This window comes from Natator depressus, chromosome 3 (assembly GCF_965152275.1).
Source record: "Natator depressus isolate rNatDep1 chromosome 3, rNatDep2.hap1, whole genome shotgun sequence".
In the NCBI taxonomy this organism is placed as follows: Eukaryota; Metazoa; Chordata; order Testudines; family Cheloniidae; genus Natator; species Natator depressus.
In genome coordinates, this window is record NC_134236.1 from 63,671,668 (window position 1) to 63,691,466 (window position 19,799).

The following is a 19,799-nucleotide window of genomic DNA, read 5'->3' on the forward strand; positions in this document are numbered from 1 at the left end:
GAAATTGCCCTATTCTGTTCATTCCCTTTGAAGCACCTGGCATTGGCCACTGTTGGAAGACCAGATACTGGGCTAGATGGACCATTGTTCTGAGCTGGTATGGGTGTTCTTATGACATTCCAGCCAAGTGTGATCTAGCCACCCACCATCTCTCTACTATGTTACTCAGATTGTTCTGTTCATGTAGTAAGATTTCTAGATTTTCCTGCTAATTTGACATATTTCTTGTGCTCATCTGATAGAGAAACATCTCAGATTTGTTTTAATTCTACTCCTACCTCTTATAGCCTGTGTTATCTCCTTGGTGCTTATTGTATTTCTCAGTTCAGTTGAGATTTTTGCTTCCTAAACCCCAGTTTGGTGATGATTATATCAGTGCCTGAGAGGGAGGAACCTGACTCAAATGGTATAATCACACTGCGTAAATGAGGAATGTGCTGTAACTAAAAAAAATTTGTATTCTACCTTTCCTTATTGGAATGTCCTAGTGTTTGCTATTCCGTTTGAATTATAAATGAGAGAGAAACTGATTTTTCTGTTAGACAGGTATTAATCAACAGGGAGTCTTTGTGATGTGCTGTGATTACTTTGGAAAAAGAGCAAAAGTTCAGATAAAAGAAGCGAATCAATGCTAAGTACATAGGTCTACAAATAACCTTGTAAGAAATAGGTCATCTTGATCATCACTACAAACCTTTTTTTTTCTCCTGCTGATAATAGCTCATCTTAATTAATTAGCCTCTTAGAATTGGTATGGCAACTTCCACCTTTTCTCTGTGTGTGTGTGTGTGTGTGTGTGTGTGTGTGTGTGTGTCTTACTATATGTTCCATTATATGCATCTGATGAAGTGGGCTGTAGCCCATGAAAGTTTATACTCAAATAAATGTTAGTCTCTAAGGTGCCACAAGGACTCCTGTTCTTTTTGAGGAAAAGTGTAGTGGCTTGAAAATGTTAATGTATTTTAAAACTTTTAGGAATTGCTCAGTGAAAGAGGAGGAAAATGACCATCACTTCATTTATGGTCTGAAATCAACTGTAGTTATAGGTGTCTAGCTCCTTTTAGGATCCCTTATTGCAGGAGTAGTAATCTCTCTGGTTTAATCTCATGGCAAGAATCTTTTCATTTTTTTTAAAGAAGTGTATTGTGAGGAAAGCATAAGTAGTAGAGATAAGCCTATTCCAAACCACAGAATCCGAACACCACCTAGTTTTTGAAGTTCAGATGTGGCTGGTGTTCGGATGATGCAATTGTAAGGACAATATAAATGCTGAGATCAAATGTTGCAGGATGGGGCCTTCTGTCAAACTGATTCCTACAAATGAAAGCCACAGACCTTTCCAGTTAAGAACATCTAATTCCTTTTTAAAATATATTTGAAATATAACTAAATTTATTTTAATCTCTCAAGGCAAAATATCCAAAACAATGTGAAATTCTGTGAACTGCTTTATTAAAATTCATGATTTTACTAGAAACAAAACAAAAAACAATGTGTCGCTGGCCTCTTGCAGACACGGAGCACTATGTAATAATTTTATGAATGCTGTATGTGATCTGTTCAGTGAGATCGTAACTGTATCGCTTCATTGGGTTATTGGGTTTTCTGGTGTGAATGTACTGGTTTAGTTTAATAGTGGGTGGTTGGAAGAACCAGCAGGAATCAACACAATAGGTCTAGATAAGCAACTTCCCAACAAACACTTGGGTGTGATTACAAGACAATGGCTGAGCTATTAGCAGTGAAGATAGGCTCTAACCAAAGGTTACACAGCATTTTGCTTGGAGGTCAAAGGTACACTTAGGGCTTGTCCACATGGTGGGGTAATAGGGGGTTTGTATGGACCCGCTCCATGAATCACCTGGCAAATATGAGTCTTTCCAACAGCCCTCAAGGTCTTAAAGACTGTGGGTCGAAGAAACAAGCCACTGATCCCTCTCACAATTCATCAAAAAAGAGTGGGAAGTGCCTACAGTGAGCCCCGAGATAGCTGTAAATGTTCTCCAGCATGCTTAGTATCCTCTGCGCCACCGGCACTGAGACCTTGTCAGTCTAGTACCCAGGGCTCACGGAATTCCTCAATGGCAGATACCATTGACAAGCCTATGGACCCGATGGAGATGGGGACGGGCACAGAATCGACAGCACTGAGGGACAAAGACAAGAGTGAGCACTCCTCTGAGAAGGCATCGGTATGCAGTCCTGCATTGGTACTGTCCTCGACACCTCATCTGGCACCACTACGACTTGGTATGGGCAAGATCACCATCCCCCCGGTACTGCCAGCGCCACCAAGTCATTCGGCACCACAGGAATTCCAACACTTCAGGGACTTCTGTGTAACAGATGTACTGGGGTCTCCTTGTTGCTGGGACCTCCGCACCAAGTCTTTGCTTGGTGTGGGAATCTTTCCCACTGCCCTGTCATGCTTCCCTACTCTCCATTGAGGGATCTGACAGTAAACCAAAGGAGGTGGCATCTTAGTACTCCTTACAGGCTCCTTATGGTGACAGCAGAGCAGTTGTGGATATCCTCAGATGGCACAACTACCACTATCTTGGTATGGCCATCAATATGCACCACCACTGACTTCTATGCCACCACCACTGTGGCCATACTGAGACCCTTGGGCTGCATATCATTGCTGTGCCTCTCAAGCTTTTAGCCCCACTCGAGACCTTTTGAGGTGCACACCCTTTCAGCTGAGGCGTCCTGGGCTTCAGAACCTCTGGATGAAATCATAGAGGAACAGGAAGGCAGCATGGAGGAAGAAGTGACCCTGAGGACCATTTCCTCCTCCTCTTCCTCCCCAGATGAGGCCATTATGCGTCGTCTCTGGCAGATGACTTTCTTCCAGGACCTAGCGAAGAGAGTGACAGACACCCTCCAAATACTGCTAAAAGAGGTCAAGGACACCCACCATCGTCTCCTTGACGTACTCCACTCTATCCTCTTCCTCAACGATTGCTCTACTGTTACCCGCTCAATTTAAGGCACCCCACCTATACCCTACCGAGGGCTCAAGGCGTGACCCAATCAATTTGGGCACCCCCAACCTTTCCCTTCCCAGGGCTCAGAATGTAAGGCACCTATCCTTACCCAAGAGGCTAAGGAAGAAACCTGGTCAATTTAAGTACCCCCCCTTTCCCTCAGAGCTCAGGGCTCTACGGGTCTGCGGAACCTTTTCCCAGCGAAAGAGCCTTACACAGTTGTGCTCTAAATATCTATTTATTAACAGCACACACACAATACATATACCAAGCAAATCTCTTATGTTCACCACTCCCAATATACAGACAAATTTCACACGATGGCCAGTCAGGATTCATTCATCTAGGGGTTCCCGGCGATGCCTCTGCATGTTATTGTCCTGCAGAGGGGTCAGAGTTCCAGCAGCTTCATGTTGAGCTGCAAACGAGAAATGGTTCCCAAAGATCACTGTTTTTTCATTTACATTATATAGGTAAAACTAGCTTCCTCCTTCAAATTTACTAAACCTATCACATTATCACGCTTTGGCACATATGTGTCCTCCTTTCTGCCCAAGTTCTTTACATTTTTATTTTTCATGCCCAAATTGTAACTTAATTGTAACCTTTTTTATTTGTGCGGATGGTCGGCATAAAACACTGGTCAGAGTTTATCGTCCCATTTGTTGAGTCTCTTTCCGTATCCTCTCTAATTTCCCAGCGTCTTTACAACCTTGGTGGTTATAACTCTTGTTAGTGACATTCCTGAGGCGGGGGTGCTTTATCAGCAGAACATTCCTTTTTTTTTTTTTTTTTTTTTTTAAATTTTAGTGGTGAACTTCCTGAGTTTCACTGAAGGCTGGTTTAATATGGTGGGACATTGATCAGGTCTCAGGCCTACAGAGTTCTTTTTCAGGTCCGGGAAACGTATTTAGGTCTGGTCTACACTACAGATCTGTACTGGTATAACTGCATCGCTCAGGGGTGTGAAAAATCCACACCCCGTAGAAATCTAGATGTACTGACCTAAACTCCTGTGTAGAGAGCGCTATGTTGGCAGGAGAGCTTCGTTAGTAGTTTCTTAGTTACCCTTAGTAGTAGTTCTCAAACTCTTTGTTAGTCCCAAACGGGACTCAGCTGGGGGATGGGGCATGTTCCGGTCCCCAGGCTTGAAGTCTTGTGATCACTGCAAATGGCCTGTGCCTGTCAGTGATCCACATAGTAGCTGCCTAAGGTGCTTAGGCAAGGGGCACATAGATAACAAGTGCCGTATCTGCAAGCTCTTTAAACCTAGGACGAAGGAGTGTGCTATCTGTTTGAAAGTGCTCCTCATGGTTTCGGCACTCACTCCAGCACCGGACCAGTGGTCCGACTCCACACCGAGCACTGCGGCCTCCATGCAGAGTGCTCCGCCGGTGCCATCTGCCAGGCGGCACTGGTCCCCCTCCACGGCTCCGGCCAAGAAGCCAAAAAGTATTGTGAGGGGAAGAACTCCTACCTCCCGCAAGGGAAAGAGAGGGCTGGGGGTGAGCCACAACCCGTGCCAGGCAGCTCAACCCCCCCCACCCCCCACCCTTGGGAAGTCAGGCCCCAGCTAAAGTTGAGTGGTGCAGCCCATCCCACACTTGGCCTGCGACTCCAGATTGCGGCACAGGCCCTGGCCAGCTTCAGGTGCTGTTGATGCCCGAAGTCCTTCAAGCAGCGCAGGAGATCCTGACGCTCCCAGTGTCATCCACCACTGGCTCCAGTGGTACCTCAGTCTTGGGGAAAATCCGTGCTGGGACCTATGCGTGTCCCCCTGCCTCAGCAGCACTGTTCCCCATCGAGAGGGATGTCCCACCATCGCTTGCCCACTCAAAGCCGTCATGCCTCAGGCAGACTCAGCGGAGAGGCAGACTCAGCAGAGCCCTCTTCGGTTGCCACACAAAGGGCACCGATCGAGGGACTCGAGATGTACCTCACTGGTAGGTTGGCGCAGACCCTCTGAGGCATGCACCACCTGGCAAGAACTTTCGGGCTGTCCCCGACTGTTTTCAAGGGCTTGGACCAATTGAGGATCAGAGATCACAGATCACCGGGCCGTCATTGCCCGTCTCCTAGCAGTAGGTCACCCTACTCGGGAACATCCTCCCGGCAACTGGCCCGTATTAGCTCCCGGTCCCATTCAAGTAGTGGGAGGTGTGGATTGCCGGGTCTCCAACACAGATCCACAGAGAGCCATTGGTCCCAAAGATCCCGACCAAGACACCTGTCTCAGACAGGTCAGCTTTGGGATGCAGTGACTGGCACCAATTGGACAACAGCCACCGCTCAACCCAATCATTGTCACCCGGTCCTGACTGCTTCGTTTATACCTTCAGCATGGAGTGAGATTCCCTGACCGTGGGACAAGCCCCGGTACCTGCGGTCAGCCTACATCATCAGCACTGAAACCTGTCCCGTGGCCCCAGGTACAGTGGCCGGCACCATGGTACCCGTGGAACCCTTGGAGGTTCACCTAACCCTCCCAGGCTGCCCGATCGGTGTTGGGAGCCTCGGAGAGGCCAGTGGCCTCAGTCTCCCGTCCCCCACCAGTGCTTGAGACTTTAGGGGGTAAGACCGCACAGGTCCAGGAGGACCCAGGGGAGCAAGCTGCTGGACCACTAATGGAAATAGAGGCCTCTGCAGCACCGGCAGCCTCCTCATCATTGCCAGACGAGGCTATCACAAGGGGCCCCTCACCCAGTTCCTCAAGATGACGCCAAAGTGCACCAGGAACTTTTGAACAGGGTCACGTCCAACCTGGGGCTTCAGGCAGAGGAACTGGAAGAGCCCTCGGATTCCCTGTTTGTTGTCTTCTGCTCCTCGGCTCCTGCCAGGGTGGCCCTACCCTTTCATGAAGGGATTTCCAAACTCACTAATGCCCTGTGGCAGACCACCTCTTCCCTAGACCCTATCTCTAAAAGGGCTGAATGCAAGTACTTTGTGCCAACCAAGGGGCATATACTCCCACCCTGCCCTGAATTCCCTTGTGGTAGAAGCGGTTAACCACAGGGAGAGACAAGGACAACCCAGGGCCACCTCCAAAAATAAAGACTCGAGGAGGCTGGATCTCTTTGGGCATAAGATTTACTCCTCTCCAGCCTTCATCTGAGAGTGGCAAACCACCAAGCCCTCCTTGGCCAATATGACTTTAATATGTGGCAAGCCATGGCCAAGTTTGAAGGGTCACACCCTCGAGGCTTCCAAGAAGGAGTTCCGAGCTATCCTTGATGAGGGCATGACCGTGGCCAGGGTGGTCCTCCAGGCGGCATTGGATGCCGCTGTTGCTGCTGCCCGCACCATGGCTTCCGCTATCTCCTTGTAGTGAGCCTCCTGGCTGCTCCTCTCTGGGTTGTCCTCTGATGCTCAGCAGTCAATGCAGGACTTTCCCTTCTGTGGCTGCGCCTTATTTGTGGAGCAAACAGACAGCAAGTTGAGTCGTCTCAAGGACTCCCACTCCACCTCGAAAACTCTGGGTCTTTACGTCCCAACCCCGGCATGTAAGCAGTTCAAACTGCAGCAGCCGCAGGGCCAGGGGAATCAGCCTCGGCAGGACCAGCCCCACAAATGAGCCAAGGACTATAAGCGCCATCCGAGCTACCCATCTCCACCCTCTGCACAGTCGGGCTCGACCCTTGCCAAGCAAGGGGCCAAATGGTCATTTTGAGGGTGCCCAAGGGCGACCTACCAGACTATTCACCAGATCCATCTGTCCCAGTGTTTTCCAACCACCTTTCCTTTTTCCTCCCTGATTGGATTGCTATGACCGATGGGTCCTCAGTACAGTTGAGCAGGGTTATATCCTACAGTTCCTTTCTATCCCCCCACATCCCTCTTCAGGGATCCCTCTCACGAGAGTCTCCTCGCACAGGAGGTAAAGGGGTTGCTACAGCTGCATGCGGTGGATGAAGTTCCTCTCGAGTACAGGAACAAGGGGTTCTGTTCCCCGTACTTTTTAATCCCAAAGGTCAAGGGCATTCTACAGCCCATCCTGGACCTGCAGGACCTCAGCAAATACCTAAAGAAGTTTAAAGTTCTGCATGGTTTCCCTGGCTTCTATTACACCTTGCCAGGATCCGGAAGATTGGTATGCTTCCCTCAACCTGAAGGATGCATACTTCCACATAGCGAGCTTTCAAAGACACAGATGCTTCCTCTGGTTTATGGTGGGGCCCCACCATTACCAGTTTGTCCTCCCATTCGGCCTGGCGACAGCACTGAGAGTGTTTACCAAGTGCAGGTTGGTGGTAGCGGCTTACTTCGGGCTCTGGGGTATCCAGATCTACCCATAACTCGATGACTGGCTCATCAAAGGCAGTTCCAGGTCTCAAGTCCAAAGGGATGTTCCCCTGCTTCAAACCACATGCCACCCTGGGCCTACTGGTGAACGACAAAAAGTCAGCTTTAGAGGATAGAGTTCATCAGAGCGGCCCTCGACTCGACCTGCTCCAGGGTGTTCCTGCCGCTAGACAGGTTCCACGCATTGACGAACCTCATCGCAGGAGTCTCCGTGTTCCCTTTAACCACAGCCAGGGTCTGTCTGCACCTGCTGGGTCACATGGCAGCATGCACTTATGTGGTGCATCATGCCAGGCTCCGGATGCGGCCCCTGTAACAGTGGCTGGGAACAGTCTATTCCCAGTCCCGGGACCCCCTGGAAAAGATCGTTACCATTCCCCAGGCAATACTTACCTCACTGCAATGGTGGACCAACTGTGGGACAGTCCTGGACGGGGCTCCGTTCTACAATCCCCCTCACTCCATTGAGTTGATGTTGGACACCAAGGAACTTAAGTTGAGGTGCATACCTTGGTGACCTCCAGACACAGAGGATGTGGTCCCCAGAGGAGGCGAAGTTGCACATAAATGTCAAAAAGTTCCAAGCAGTCCTGCTGGCGTGTAGAGTCTTCCTGCCCCACCTGTCGGGCAAGATGGTACAAGTCTTGACAGACAACCCAGCCTTGATGTTCTAAATCAACAGGCAAGGGGGAGTGCGCTCATCGGCTTTGTCAAGAGGCACTCTGTCTATGGGACTTCTGCATCAGCCACGAAATCCACCTGGAAGCTTATTACCTTCCAGGTGTCAAGAATACACTCGTGGACCAGCTCAATAGGGTCTTCTCCTCTCACCACAAGTGGTCGCTCCATCTAGAGCACTCCCCAAGTGGACCTGTTCACTACCAGACAGAACAGGAAATGCCACCAGTTTTGCTCTCAGCAAGGTCTGAGCAAGGGCTCCCTCTCCGATGCCTTCCTCCTGTCATGGTCAGGGAGCCTGATGTAGGCATTCCCTCCAGTTCCACTCATCAGCAGGGTCCTGGCAAAGATGAAGAGAGACAAAGCGCAGGTTGTCACAATCGCCCTGCCGTAGCCTTGCCAACGTTGGTTTGGCATGCTCATGAGCTTGTCAGCGGCACCTCCCTGGCCCCTGCCCAACCGCCCGGACCTGCTGTCACAGGACTACGGTTGGCTCCTACACCCCAACCTAGAGTCCCTCCACTTCTTGGCGTGGATGCTGTGTGGCTGAACCTGGAGGAATGGACCTGTTTGGAAGGAGTCCAACAGGTCCTCCTCGGGAGTAGGAAGCCCTCAACCAGACTGACTTACCTGGCCAAGTGGATGAGGTTTTCCTGCTGGGTGTCCGAGCGTGGTGTCTCTCCCTCACATTCCTCCATACAGGCTGCCCTGGAGTATCTGCTCCATTTGAGGAACCAGGGCCTGGCACACATTTCCATTAGAGTGCATCTCGGGTCCATCTCTGCTTTTCACCCGCTGATCCAAGGACAAACTGTTTTTCCATGACATGACGGTCAGATTCTTGAGAGGGCTCAAGAGACTCTTCCCGCAGGTACGGACGCCTGTCCTGCAGTGGGATCTTAGCTTGGTCCTCTCTAGGCTCACTGGCCCACCCTTTAAGTCACTGGGTTCCTGCTCCTTTTCCTACCTGTCATGGAAGGTCGCTTTCCTGGTGGTGGTGGGGTCGGATTAAAGCCTTGACCTCCGAACTGCCATACACGGTCTTCTACAAAGACAAGGATCATCTGCGGCCCCATCCGACCTTCCTGCCAAAAGTGGTATCCACCTTCCATATGAGCCAGGACCTCTTCCTTCCAGTGTTCTGTTAGAAACAGCGCAAGACCAGTGAAGAGAGGCGTCTTCACATGCTGGATGTCCGAAGGGCCATGGCTTTTTATTTAGAACGTGCCAAGCCTTTCTGTAAATCAACTCAGCTCTTCATTGCTACAGCAGATAGGATGAAGGGCCTTCCGGTGTCCTCGTAGAGGATTTACAATTGGATCACCTCGCGCATAAGGATCTGTTATGAGCCAGTGATTGTCAAAGCCCACTTGACGAGAGCACAGGCGTCTCCGGGGTACTACTTTAGAGTTACCTAATATGGAATGGACATGAGCAAGCACCCGAAGAAAAGGCAGTTACCTTTTCCGTAACTGGTGTTCTTTGAGATGTGTTGCTCATGTGCATTCCGGAACCCGCCCTCCTTCCCTACTGTCGGAGTTTCCGGCAAAAAGGAACAGAGGGTGGGAGGAGCTGGCAGCGCCCCTTATACCACGACATACAGGCACCACTCCAGGAGGCCCCAGAGCTGGTCCCCCATGGATACTGCTGAAGGAAAAACTTCCGGTGCATGTGGTGAGCACACACACCTAATATGGAATGGATATGAGCAACACATCTTGAACACCAGTTATGGAAAAGGTAACTGTCTTTTCCTCCAAGAGGAAGGGCAAGCTGATACCTCAGCCAGGTGTAAACACGATCAAATAGCCGGTGGTGACCCAAGTGGCTATTCATTGGCAGGAAAAGGGACACGAGCGAAAATCTACATCTTAACAAACAAACAGCATAGAGTTCCTTTTCAGGGACAGTGCCTAGCACCCTGCTCCTAGCTGGAGAAGCTTCTCAAAGGAGGGAGAGGGCTATAAAAAGAGACGGGGGTGGGTGGATGAGTGGGAGGGGATGCGCCAAATGATCTTTCGCTTTCTCTCTGCCCACAGCATTCATGACATCTGAAGAACAAAGGAAGCAATGTTGGACTGGGGGGAGGGATCCTGACTGGTAGACATTCTGCCAGTAGAACTGCTGAAACATGTGGTGAGAGAGACCTTGCTTTGAATTTATCCTAATTTAAGTTAGGCATTAGTTTGTTTTATTTTTATTTTTCTTCTAACCAATTCTAGCTTTTATGTCTCATTACTTGTGTTCACTTAAAATCTCTTTGTAGTTAATACACTGGTTTAGATAAAACAATGAAACAAGTTTATTTGAATTGAAGTGTTTGGGAAAATCCATTTGGGATAACAGGATTTGTTCATATCATTTTCTATTAATAAAATTGGTGTACTTTATATGAGCTTGTATTGTCCAGAAGAAGGTTGGGCAGTTCAAGACACACATTTCTGGGAAAAAATCTGGGACCTGGAATGTGCTATTGTTATCCTACAGTGTAATTCAAGAGTGGCTGGTTGCAGGACAATTTATCTGGGAATGACTTACATGCTGGAGGCTCTGTGGAAGGAGACGGGGATTGGTAGCTACAGCAGCAAAGCAGTGTAAAGGGAACCCAGGTAAGAAGGCTGAGGTGACAGTTGTTAATCAGTCTAGATTGTACTCTGGATATGTCACATCACCTCAGGGACCTTCTACATGCTTTCCAAGATACACAAATGAGAGCCCAGGCAGACCCATCATATCTGGCCACAGCATTCTTACTGAAGGAATATTTGGACTCCTAGAAACAGTCCTAAAACCACTCACCGTACAACAGGCCAGCTTCCTCCAGAACACACCCAACTTACTCCACAACATTAACAATCTTTCCCTCAGAAAACCATAGTCACCATCATGGACATCATTCCCTATGTACCATCATCCCTCACAATGACGGCAGCTCTGCCTGCTTCAAATATTTACAAGACTGAACAACCCTCAGATACCCACCCCAAACACATCGCCAAACTCATCCATTTCATCCTCACCCATAACAATTTTACGTTCAATGCCAAACACTTTGTCCAAACCATGGAAAGAGCCACGGGCACTAGGATGGTTCCCCAATATGCCAACCTCCTCATGGGCCACATTGAAGAAGAATTTCTGGACAAATGCACCACAAAATCAGTTATATACCTGAGATATGTCAATGTTTTCATCTTCTGGACAGACTACTTAAAACTTCCTCCTAAAAAGATTTCCACCACAACTTCAACAAACACCACAATCCATTAAACTTTCCTTAGAACCCTCTCACGCCAGCCTCAACTTCCTAGACCCCCCACTCAGCTTCAGCAATGAAACCCTGCAGACAAATATATACAACGAATCCATGGATCACCATACCTACCTTGATGGGTCCAGTAACCACCCCAGACACGTTAGGAAATCAGTTATTTACGGGCAGGCACTCAGATACCATACACAGAATATGCTCCAAGGTGAAAGTACAGGATATACACCTTAACACACTTAAAACCACCTTCACCAAACAAGGACATGCTACCTAAGAAGTAGATTGCATCATGGAATGGGCCACCCAAATACCCCAAGAGAATGTGCTTCAATACAGAAATAAAACCCCCTCTGACCGCAAACCCCTAGTTGTGTCCTACCATCCCACACCTAGGGTATATCCTCAAACAACTAGAACCCATACTCAATGGGGACCCCCATCCTGAAAGAAATATTTTCTGAACCCCCACTTCTGGCCCTCAAACAACCTCCCAACCTCTCAAAGGTCATGATCAGAAGGAAGTTCCCCACAGACAAGGACCCACCTACTCAAAGCAACACCAGAGCCTGCCAACCCCTCCCCTCCAGCTGGCTTCCCTGCCCTTTCCTTTTCCCCCTGTGACTGGAGGGGTATTAATGGGCCACTTCACCTTGAATGGTCCCTTGAAATTTGTTAATTGCTTCTGCTAAAGAATCTGTTCTACCTCTTATTACATCTCATTAAAGAAATTAGATGAGTTTAGACCTTTATTTCTTCATAGCTGAAATACTGTATAATCTCTATGCGTTAAGACTGAAGAGGGCATAGTTGTAAAGGGAATGATATATCTACCCGCACTTTGCCTTTGGTCTCATGACCTAATATTGAATCATTTTGGAAGGGTAAGTAAGGGGTGATGATAACTGTGAGGTGGTTGAGGCATATCCAGAGATTTATGTCTTTAACTCTTCTTGAGCTGGGTCACTAACTTTTTCAGATATAAAATTGGTTTTGAGATCTTTGCTGAGAATTGTATCTCACAAAGTAATGATTTCAGTCTTTTTGGTAACAGGAAGATGGATGACTAGCAAATGAACTGCATGACAAAATGTATGTTTACCTAACTGATTGTGTTCTTATTTACATATTTAGGGGAAAAAAATTTCAGCAAATATGGACATTTTCTAAGCTTGACACTTTTTTTGACCGATACTGTGGCAAGTTCTATAGAAGTGCCTCTACATACATTAAATAGACTTGTCTGCTGAAGCTGATGTTCTTGGGATTTCTAACAAATTTCAGTCTGATATAGTAGATAGTTGACTATTGAATTATTTATTCTATACTGGTTCTTGTACTGTGTTCATCGCTGTAGTGTCTGAGTGCCATCCATTAGTGCATTAAGCAGTACGACTAATATCTGTCATGTATTATTTGTTGTTTAATCTTTTTCCTCAAGGGCTGAAGTGTGTGCAGTGGAGTATGTAGTTTTGGTGGTTGTATTTTTTTTTTTTTAATGAGCATGCTGGTATATATTTATTTTAGAGATGCAAAGGTCAACGAACGTGCGTCGCACTTAGGACTATTACATACCTCATCACTTTCCACTCTAAGTTTTTGGTGGAGTTCATGCTAGCTGCCGAAAAAGTAATTTCTATTGCATACATGAGCTTTACCCTTATTGTAGAAAGTTCTATTGCTCCAGAGGAGTGGAATTATTGACCACAGTCTTTTTCTTGGAGCTTTATGTAGTCTTTCAGATATTCTGGGCCCAGACCATGGAACTCTTTGAAGATAAGGATCGAGACTTTGAACTTGATTTGAAATTCTATGGGATGAGAGTGTAGAGGGCAGGTTTGATGTGCTCATGGTAGCCTGTGTTCCTTCGAAGATCACTGAAGCATTATATACTAGTTGGTATGATGCCTTCAGTACGAAGAAAATTCCCAGATATATCATATTGCTGTAATCTAGCCAAGAGATGACATAGGTTGAGGCCAGGCCATCATCTGCCAGGATGGGATGGAATCATCTAGCCCCTCTGAGAGGAGAGAAAGCGTTACTTCCATATGCTGCTGTGTCAAAGCCTGGCATCAGGAGGAATTGAGGAGTGCTCCAAAACTACAGAATGACTTGACCAATTGTGGGTGTGTACTTTCAATCAAAGGGGACTGCTCTGTGAAATCTTCAAAATGCTTTCCTCTGCCTCCCAGCATCTTCTCTGTTTTGTTCAGTTTCAGCCAACTGTTCTTCATCCATGAAATGATCTCATTCAGATACTGGGCCATCTTGGTGGTAGAAGAGTGGTCATATGTGGTGAGGGATAGGTAGAGCTGAATGTCATCTGCATACTGCTGGCACTTGAATCCATGTTATCTGATCAGTTCACCTGGTGGTTGCATGTAGATGTTGCAAAGGACAGAGAGAGAATTGATCCTTGTGGAACCATTAGTGAGTGGTCTAGTGGTGGTGATCACTATTGGTTGGGTGCACCCTGCAGAATGGACTCAAATCTCTTTAGTGCATTTATCTGTACCTGTCATAAATGTAAAGGGAAGGGTAACCACCTTTCTGTATACAGTGCTATAAAATCCCTCCTTGCCAGAGGCAAAAAACCTTTCACCTGTAAAGGGTTAAGAAGCTAAGGTAACCTCGCTGGCACCTGACCCAAAATGACCAATGAGGGGACAAGATACTTTCAAATCTGGAGGGGGGAAAACGGCTTTTGTATGTCTGTGATATACCTTTGCCAGGAATAGATCAAGGATGCAAGCCCTCCAACTCCTCTAAAGTTAGTAAGTACTCTAGCTAGAAAATGCATTAGGTTTTCTTTGTTTTGGCTTGTAAATTCGCTGTGCTGGAGGGAATGTGTATTCCTGTTTTTATGTCTTTTTGTAACTTAAGGTTTTGCCTAGAGGGATTCTCTATATTTTGAATCTGACTGCCTGTGAGATTATCTTCCATTCTAATCTTAGAGTGTTTCCTTTATCTTTTGTTTTGTTCTTTAATAAACTTCTGTTTTTTAAAGAATCTGATTGGGTTTTTAGGGTTCTAAGAAACCCAAGCTGGTCTGTGCTCAAGTTGTTTATTCTCAAGCCATCCCCGGGAAGGGGGTGTAAGGGCTTGGGGAGATAGCTGGGAGAAGAGGAACTCCAACTGGTCCTTTTCCCTGCTTCTTTGTTAAAGCACTTGGTGGTGGCAGCATACCCTAGTCCAAGGGCAAAGATTTTGTGCCTTGGGGAAGTTTTTAACCTAAGCTGGTAGAAATAAGCTTAGGGGGTCTTTCATGCAGGTCCCCACATCTGTACCTCAGAGTGGGGAAGGAACCTTGACAGTACCCGTGCCACATCTCTCACATGAGACAGCAGTATGGTCTGGTCAACAGTACTGAATGCTGCAGAGGGGTCTGGGGGTCCAGTAGGATTTCAGTTAACAAGAGGAGATCATCCATCAGTGCAATTAAAAGCAGTTCCAACTTCATGTCTTGTCCTGAACGCAGATTTCGCTGGGTCTAGATGAGCATATATTTGTCCTTTAACTAGCTTCTCTATTCGCTTGCTCAGGAATGGGAGGTTTGACACTGGGTGGTAATTGGTTAAATCCAGAGTATCCAGGATGGGTTTCTTCAGTGTTGGTCAGGCTACTGCATGTATGAAGGAGGAAGGGAAGATTCTTTCTCTGAATGATGCATTGGCTGTTTCAGTCAGGAGTGGCACTAGAAAGAGTATGAGTCAACACCCAATATTGGGTTGAAACTCCTTTATGGTGTCACTTAATTTTTGAATGAATGCACTAACTCCAGGAATGCAGGGGGATTATGATTGGTGTTATAGGTATGGCAGACCCATGCTGTTTGGAAGGGCTTCTTATATGTGCATGATAATTTTGGTACAATAGAGGGATAGTTCATCACAGTGCTTGCTGCTCGGTTCTGTTGAAGGCTGAAGGCACTTAGGATTGATTAAGTACTTTACTACCTGGAAGAGCTCTTTGGGGATGGATTTGGCAGCTTCAGTGGAGGCTGATTAGAAGGTTCTCTTGGCGTTCGCCTTTGAGGAATTCATTATGTTTCAGCCTGTCTGTATCCGTCTTTGTTTTCCACCCCTGGCAGTCAAGTTTCTGCCCCTCTTTCTTGATCTGGTACAGGGTGTCAGAAAACCAAGGAAGTCTGCATGGGCAGATGGGAGGAAGAGACCTTTTGGGGCTTTTGTGTGTCAATTATGAAACTTATTTCTTAGTTACAGTCTTTACTAAAGATTTTATCTGTAAAGGTTTCAGAGTAACAGCCATGTTCGTCTGTATTCGCAAAAAGAAAAGGAGTACTTGTGGCACCTTAGGGACTAACCAATTTATTTGAGCATGAGCTTTCGTGAGCTACAGCTCACTTCATCGGATGCATACTGTGGAAATTGCAGAAGACATTATATACACAGACACCATGAAGCAATACCTCCTCCCACCACACTCTCCTGCTGGTAATAGCTTATCTAAAGTGATCATCAAGTTGGGCCATTTCCAGCACAAATCCAGGTTTTCTCACCCTCCGCCACTCATTTCCATTTCCACAAACTCATTTCCATTTCCACAAACTCATTTCCAGCAGGGGGGGTCAGCATAAGAACTCAGCTACCCTGTTATGCTCTCCTTTATTAGATGACTAAAAGTATTTTTTTTTATGATGGGTATTGAAGAGGGAATTGAAGGAGGAGAGGGTAGTGGCCTTCTACATCAGCTCAGGGGGTAGTTTTGTTCTTGGGGGCAGTTTGCAGAAACGTGTAAAGATGGTTATGGGAGAAGTAGACCAGTTTTACATCACTGAGTGGGAGAAATGCAATAGAGGATGAGGGTGGCCAGTTAAGAAGGGTTATAGCTGTGAAGATCCATGAGTACAGTAACTTGAACTTGATGCAGTGGATAAGAAGCCTACTTCCGCCCAACGTATCAGTGCACGATACCACCACTTGGTCATTGCACCTGTGCTCCACTCCGTGCTTTGCATTTTATACTCTAGGAGTTTGGTTTCTATTAATTGGTGCACCAGGAATTAGACTATGGTCTCTCCTTTTTGTAGTTTGACCTGCCTCAAAGGCAGCAGTTCAACATGTGAGCGGGTGTGCTTATGCAGTTATAGCATGGGCTTGGAAATTAGCTCTTTCACTGTGTGAACTTGGGCAAGTGGCTTTAACTCTTTTCTGGAATGGGAGTAATAATACTTCCCTTCATTACAGGTGTATTTATGAGGCTTAACTAATGTTTGTAAATGCGTTGTAAACCCTTATTATAGGTGTATGCAAGTCATCCATAGAGCCATGTACTTGTCAATCTATTAGGCATATTGTAAATTGTATACTTTATGGGGACAAAAGGTGAATTGTTTTCTTTTTACAGTTTGGTGTATTTAAAAGAGCTCTTTCTTTTATAGGTAAAGACAGAGTTTTCAATACCCCTTTGTGTGAGCAAGGAATTGTTGGATTTGGTATTGGAGTTGCAGTTGCTGGAGCTACAGCAATTGCAGAAATTCAATTTGCAGACTACATTTTTCCAGCATTTGATCAGGTTAGTACCTATCACAGGCTGTTTAGGGAAGTAAAGGGAAACAAATTGCCTGTTGAGAGTGGCTTTTCTGATGGATGAAAATATAATCCGCTAAACCAAGTTTTATACTATGATTTTTGCAAATATGTCCACAGTGATGAGTATTACTAATGTTTAAGGCTAAGATTAGGCATGGGTATTTTTAGTAAACCGTGACCTTTTTATTAAAAATACTCATGACTAAACCTTAGCTGCCCTGGGGCCAGTGCTGCTCTCCCCGCCCCCAACTCCCCCCTCCCCCCCTCCAGGGCTGCCGCTGCTCTAGGGGGACCAGGCTGCTGAGCAGCAGCCAGTGTGACTGGCTGTGGGGCCACCTGAGTGGCTGGCTGTGGGGGTGGCTCCAGCAGTGGCTGGTGCGTCTGGCTCTGGCGTCAGGCACACTGGCTGCTGCAGTTGTGGAATTTCACAGAGGTCATGGAAAGTCATGGAATCTGTGCGTTCCGCAATCTCTGTGCCAAACTCGCAGCCTTACTAATGTTTATATATACTTTAATCAGAAACGTACAGGTCCAGGCTAAAAGTTGAACTCAGCTTGCAGGGCAAGACATCCAGAGTTTAGACACAGCATGGTCCAGTACAAAAGATATAGTAGTGGAAACAGGAATATTTGGATTGTATTTCCAGCTTGTATAACAGTATAAGTGTACCTGGCTTGTGTTAGTGGAATGAATATTACTAATGTGTATGAAGGATTTTTAAATGATGATTGTCTTATTTCAGATTGTTAATGAAGCGGCAAAATATCGGTATCGCTCTGGAGATCTTTTTAATTGTGGAAGTCTCACTATAAGAGCACCATGGGGTTGCGTAGGTCATGGTGCGCTATATCATTCTCAAAGTCCAGAAGCATTTTTTGCTCATTGTCCAGGAATAAAGGTACAGTAATCTTCATGTTTAAACTTTATTTACAGTTCACAGTATGAGTAAATACTGTCTGTGGAAAGGAGACTAAACAGGGTTCAGAGCCTCTTTTTGGGTGAATTTAATCCTTTGAACCTAACTGTGTGTTTGGGAGCAAGTGAGGAAAGGGACAAGGAAAACAAAGGCAGTTACGGTTAATATCTGGTATTGAACATAGATATCTATTAATTGAAGACTACATTAAGTGCACTGTTGTTGTTGAGAATGCACAGCATTCAGGTAATCGTAATTTGTCCCCAGTAAGCATATATGGTATCTTGTTCTAATGTACCATACCAGTGTATAGTAGATTTGGAAACAGTTATTTCCCAGTTTTTATGCCTCTATACATCCTTAACCACAATAGTTAATGAACATAAGGTTTAGGTTGCAATATTTTTAGAGAAGAAACAGCAGAGTAAATAATTTTTAAGTCATGTGTGTTTCCTTTATCTTCCCTTCCCAAATGTGTGATGTGATATTCACATGTGCGAGGTGGAAGAGAGAGAGGAAACCTGACTAGGTGTATATTTTCATAAACACTGTAATGTGGGCTAACTCAAATAGATATTGCTGTGCTAGGATATCACCATTTCTAACTCCATTTCTCTCAAGTTAATTTTTATCTATGGGTTCATACCCTTGGGTTACACAGCCTCCAGCCTTTAGCACAAAGGAAGTGTTTCATCACTTGATTAATTGAAAGACTTCTGAAGCAAAAGCAGTGTTTGTATGTCATTTTAAAAAAATCACAGCTGTTCCTTGTTTTCTCTGGTGTACAGAGATAATCCCAACATGTTTTTGTATCTCATGAGCATCAGATTAGGTATAATATTTCTTGCTGGGAACCCTTCCCCACCCCTTGTCCCCTTCACCTAAAACATTTTTTTTATTCTATGCAGCTGGTTCAGGGTGGGAATGCATTTTATTTTTGTATATTGGATTTCATTATGATATCCCAGAAGTGTGTCAGAGACTTCAAGAAATAATGTGTCTGGTCCACGTTTGACATACAATCTCTTCAAAACAGGAGCATGTAGAACTGTCCCTACAGCGGTTTTCATTGGGAATGTAAGAGTAAGAGACTCAGGTGCTTTATTACCGCCAGATTCTTATTATTTCATGACTGAGACAGGAAGCTGGGTATTGATTTTTGTTTTGTTTTGTTTTGTTGCTAGGGAAAATGAAGCGTTGCATATGTTGGTGAGAAAAATTTCTCTGTTAGCACAGATCCGGGGAATTAAAAGTATTGTAACACTGAACAAAAGACAAACAGCACTACAAGCATCAGGTTAAGATAACTATTCCAAAAAGAATGCAATACCGAAAATTAATACGGTATTTTTAACTTCAGATAGGGAGGACACAGACACCTTAGGAAGTCAGGGGAAGAAAATTAGGAAGGTGTCCAACTCAAGATATGATCCAAGATGGGCACTTGAATATTAATTCCTTAAAGCCAGCCCCATCTTCCTCCCCACTGGCAAGCATCTTTCTGTTTTGATGGATCAGTAGTTTAAACAACCTGGCATTTTCAGTGATATTGCTTTCATAATGCTGCTTTTTGTCATTCAAAAAACCTCATTCCAGACTGATTCCTGTTATGGGTGTTTTTTCCCATTTGTTTTACCAGCATCCATTTATTAAAGCACAAGATAACCTTCAAAATGTTGAGACTATTCTAAAGATTATTGGGAGTCCCTTCCTAAGAGTGTCTGATTTAGAGAACAGGGTGCATAGGAATAACAGGTTATTTAGGTTGATCTAAAGGAAAGAAAATGATAACCGCCCACGTTCCTTGAAAGGAAAAAAATAAAGGAAAGAATTCTTCCAGAATGTAAAAGACATGGTACCAACTGAAATAGTGCATGTACAGAAAATAAAAGAATGGCAGCTGACAATAGGTGACTGACTCAATAAGAGATTTCCTCACTCACCTTGTCTATACACTTTTTTTTTAAAGCTTTCTTGATAATGGCTTTGGAGAAGGAACGGGTGATGTGTGTAGTCAGCCTTATTTCCTTCTATCATCATGCTTTTCCAAAAAAGTCATCTCAAGAAAGATTTTAAAAACCTGTGAAAGAGAG

General features: G+C 45.6%; 1 protein-coding gene across 3 annotated transcripts in view; it reads left to right on the top strand.

Annotated features, from left to right (window-relative positions):
- Nucleotides 1–19,799, top strand: part of BCKDHB (branched chain keto acid dehydrogenase E1 subunit beta) — a 289,050-nt gene that overhangs the window by 44,952 nt on the left and 224,299 nt on the right. For all 3 annotated transcript variants that reach the window (XR_012638787.1, XM_074948031.1, XM_074948030.1), the window contains exons 4-5: nt 16,640–16,773; nt 17,533–17,688. Coding sequence is in view for 2 of the 3 variants with exons in the window: in XM_074948031.1 (XP_074804132.1) it covers nt 16,640–16,773; nt 17,533–17,688 (290 nt within the window). In the remaining variant the exon portion in view is untranslated. The remainder of the gene's footprint in view (nt 1–16,639; nt 16,774–17,532; nt 17,689–19,799) is intronic.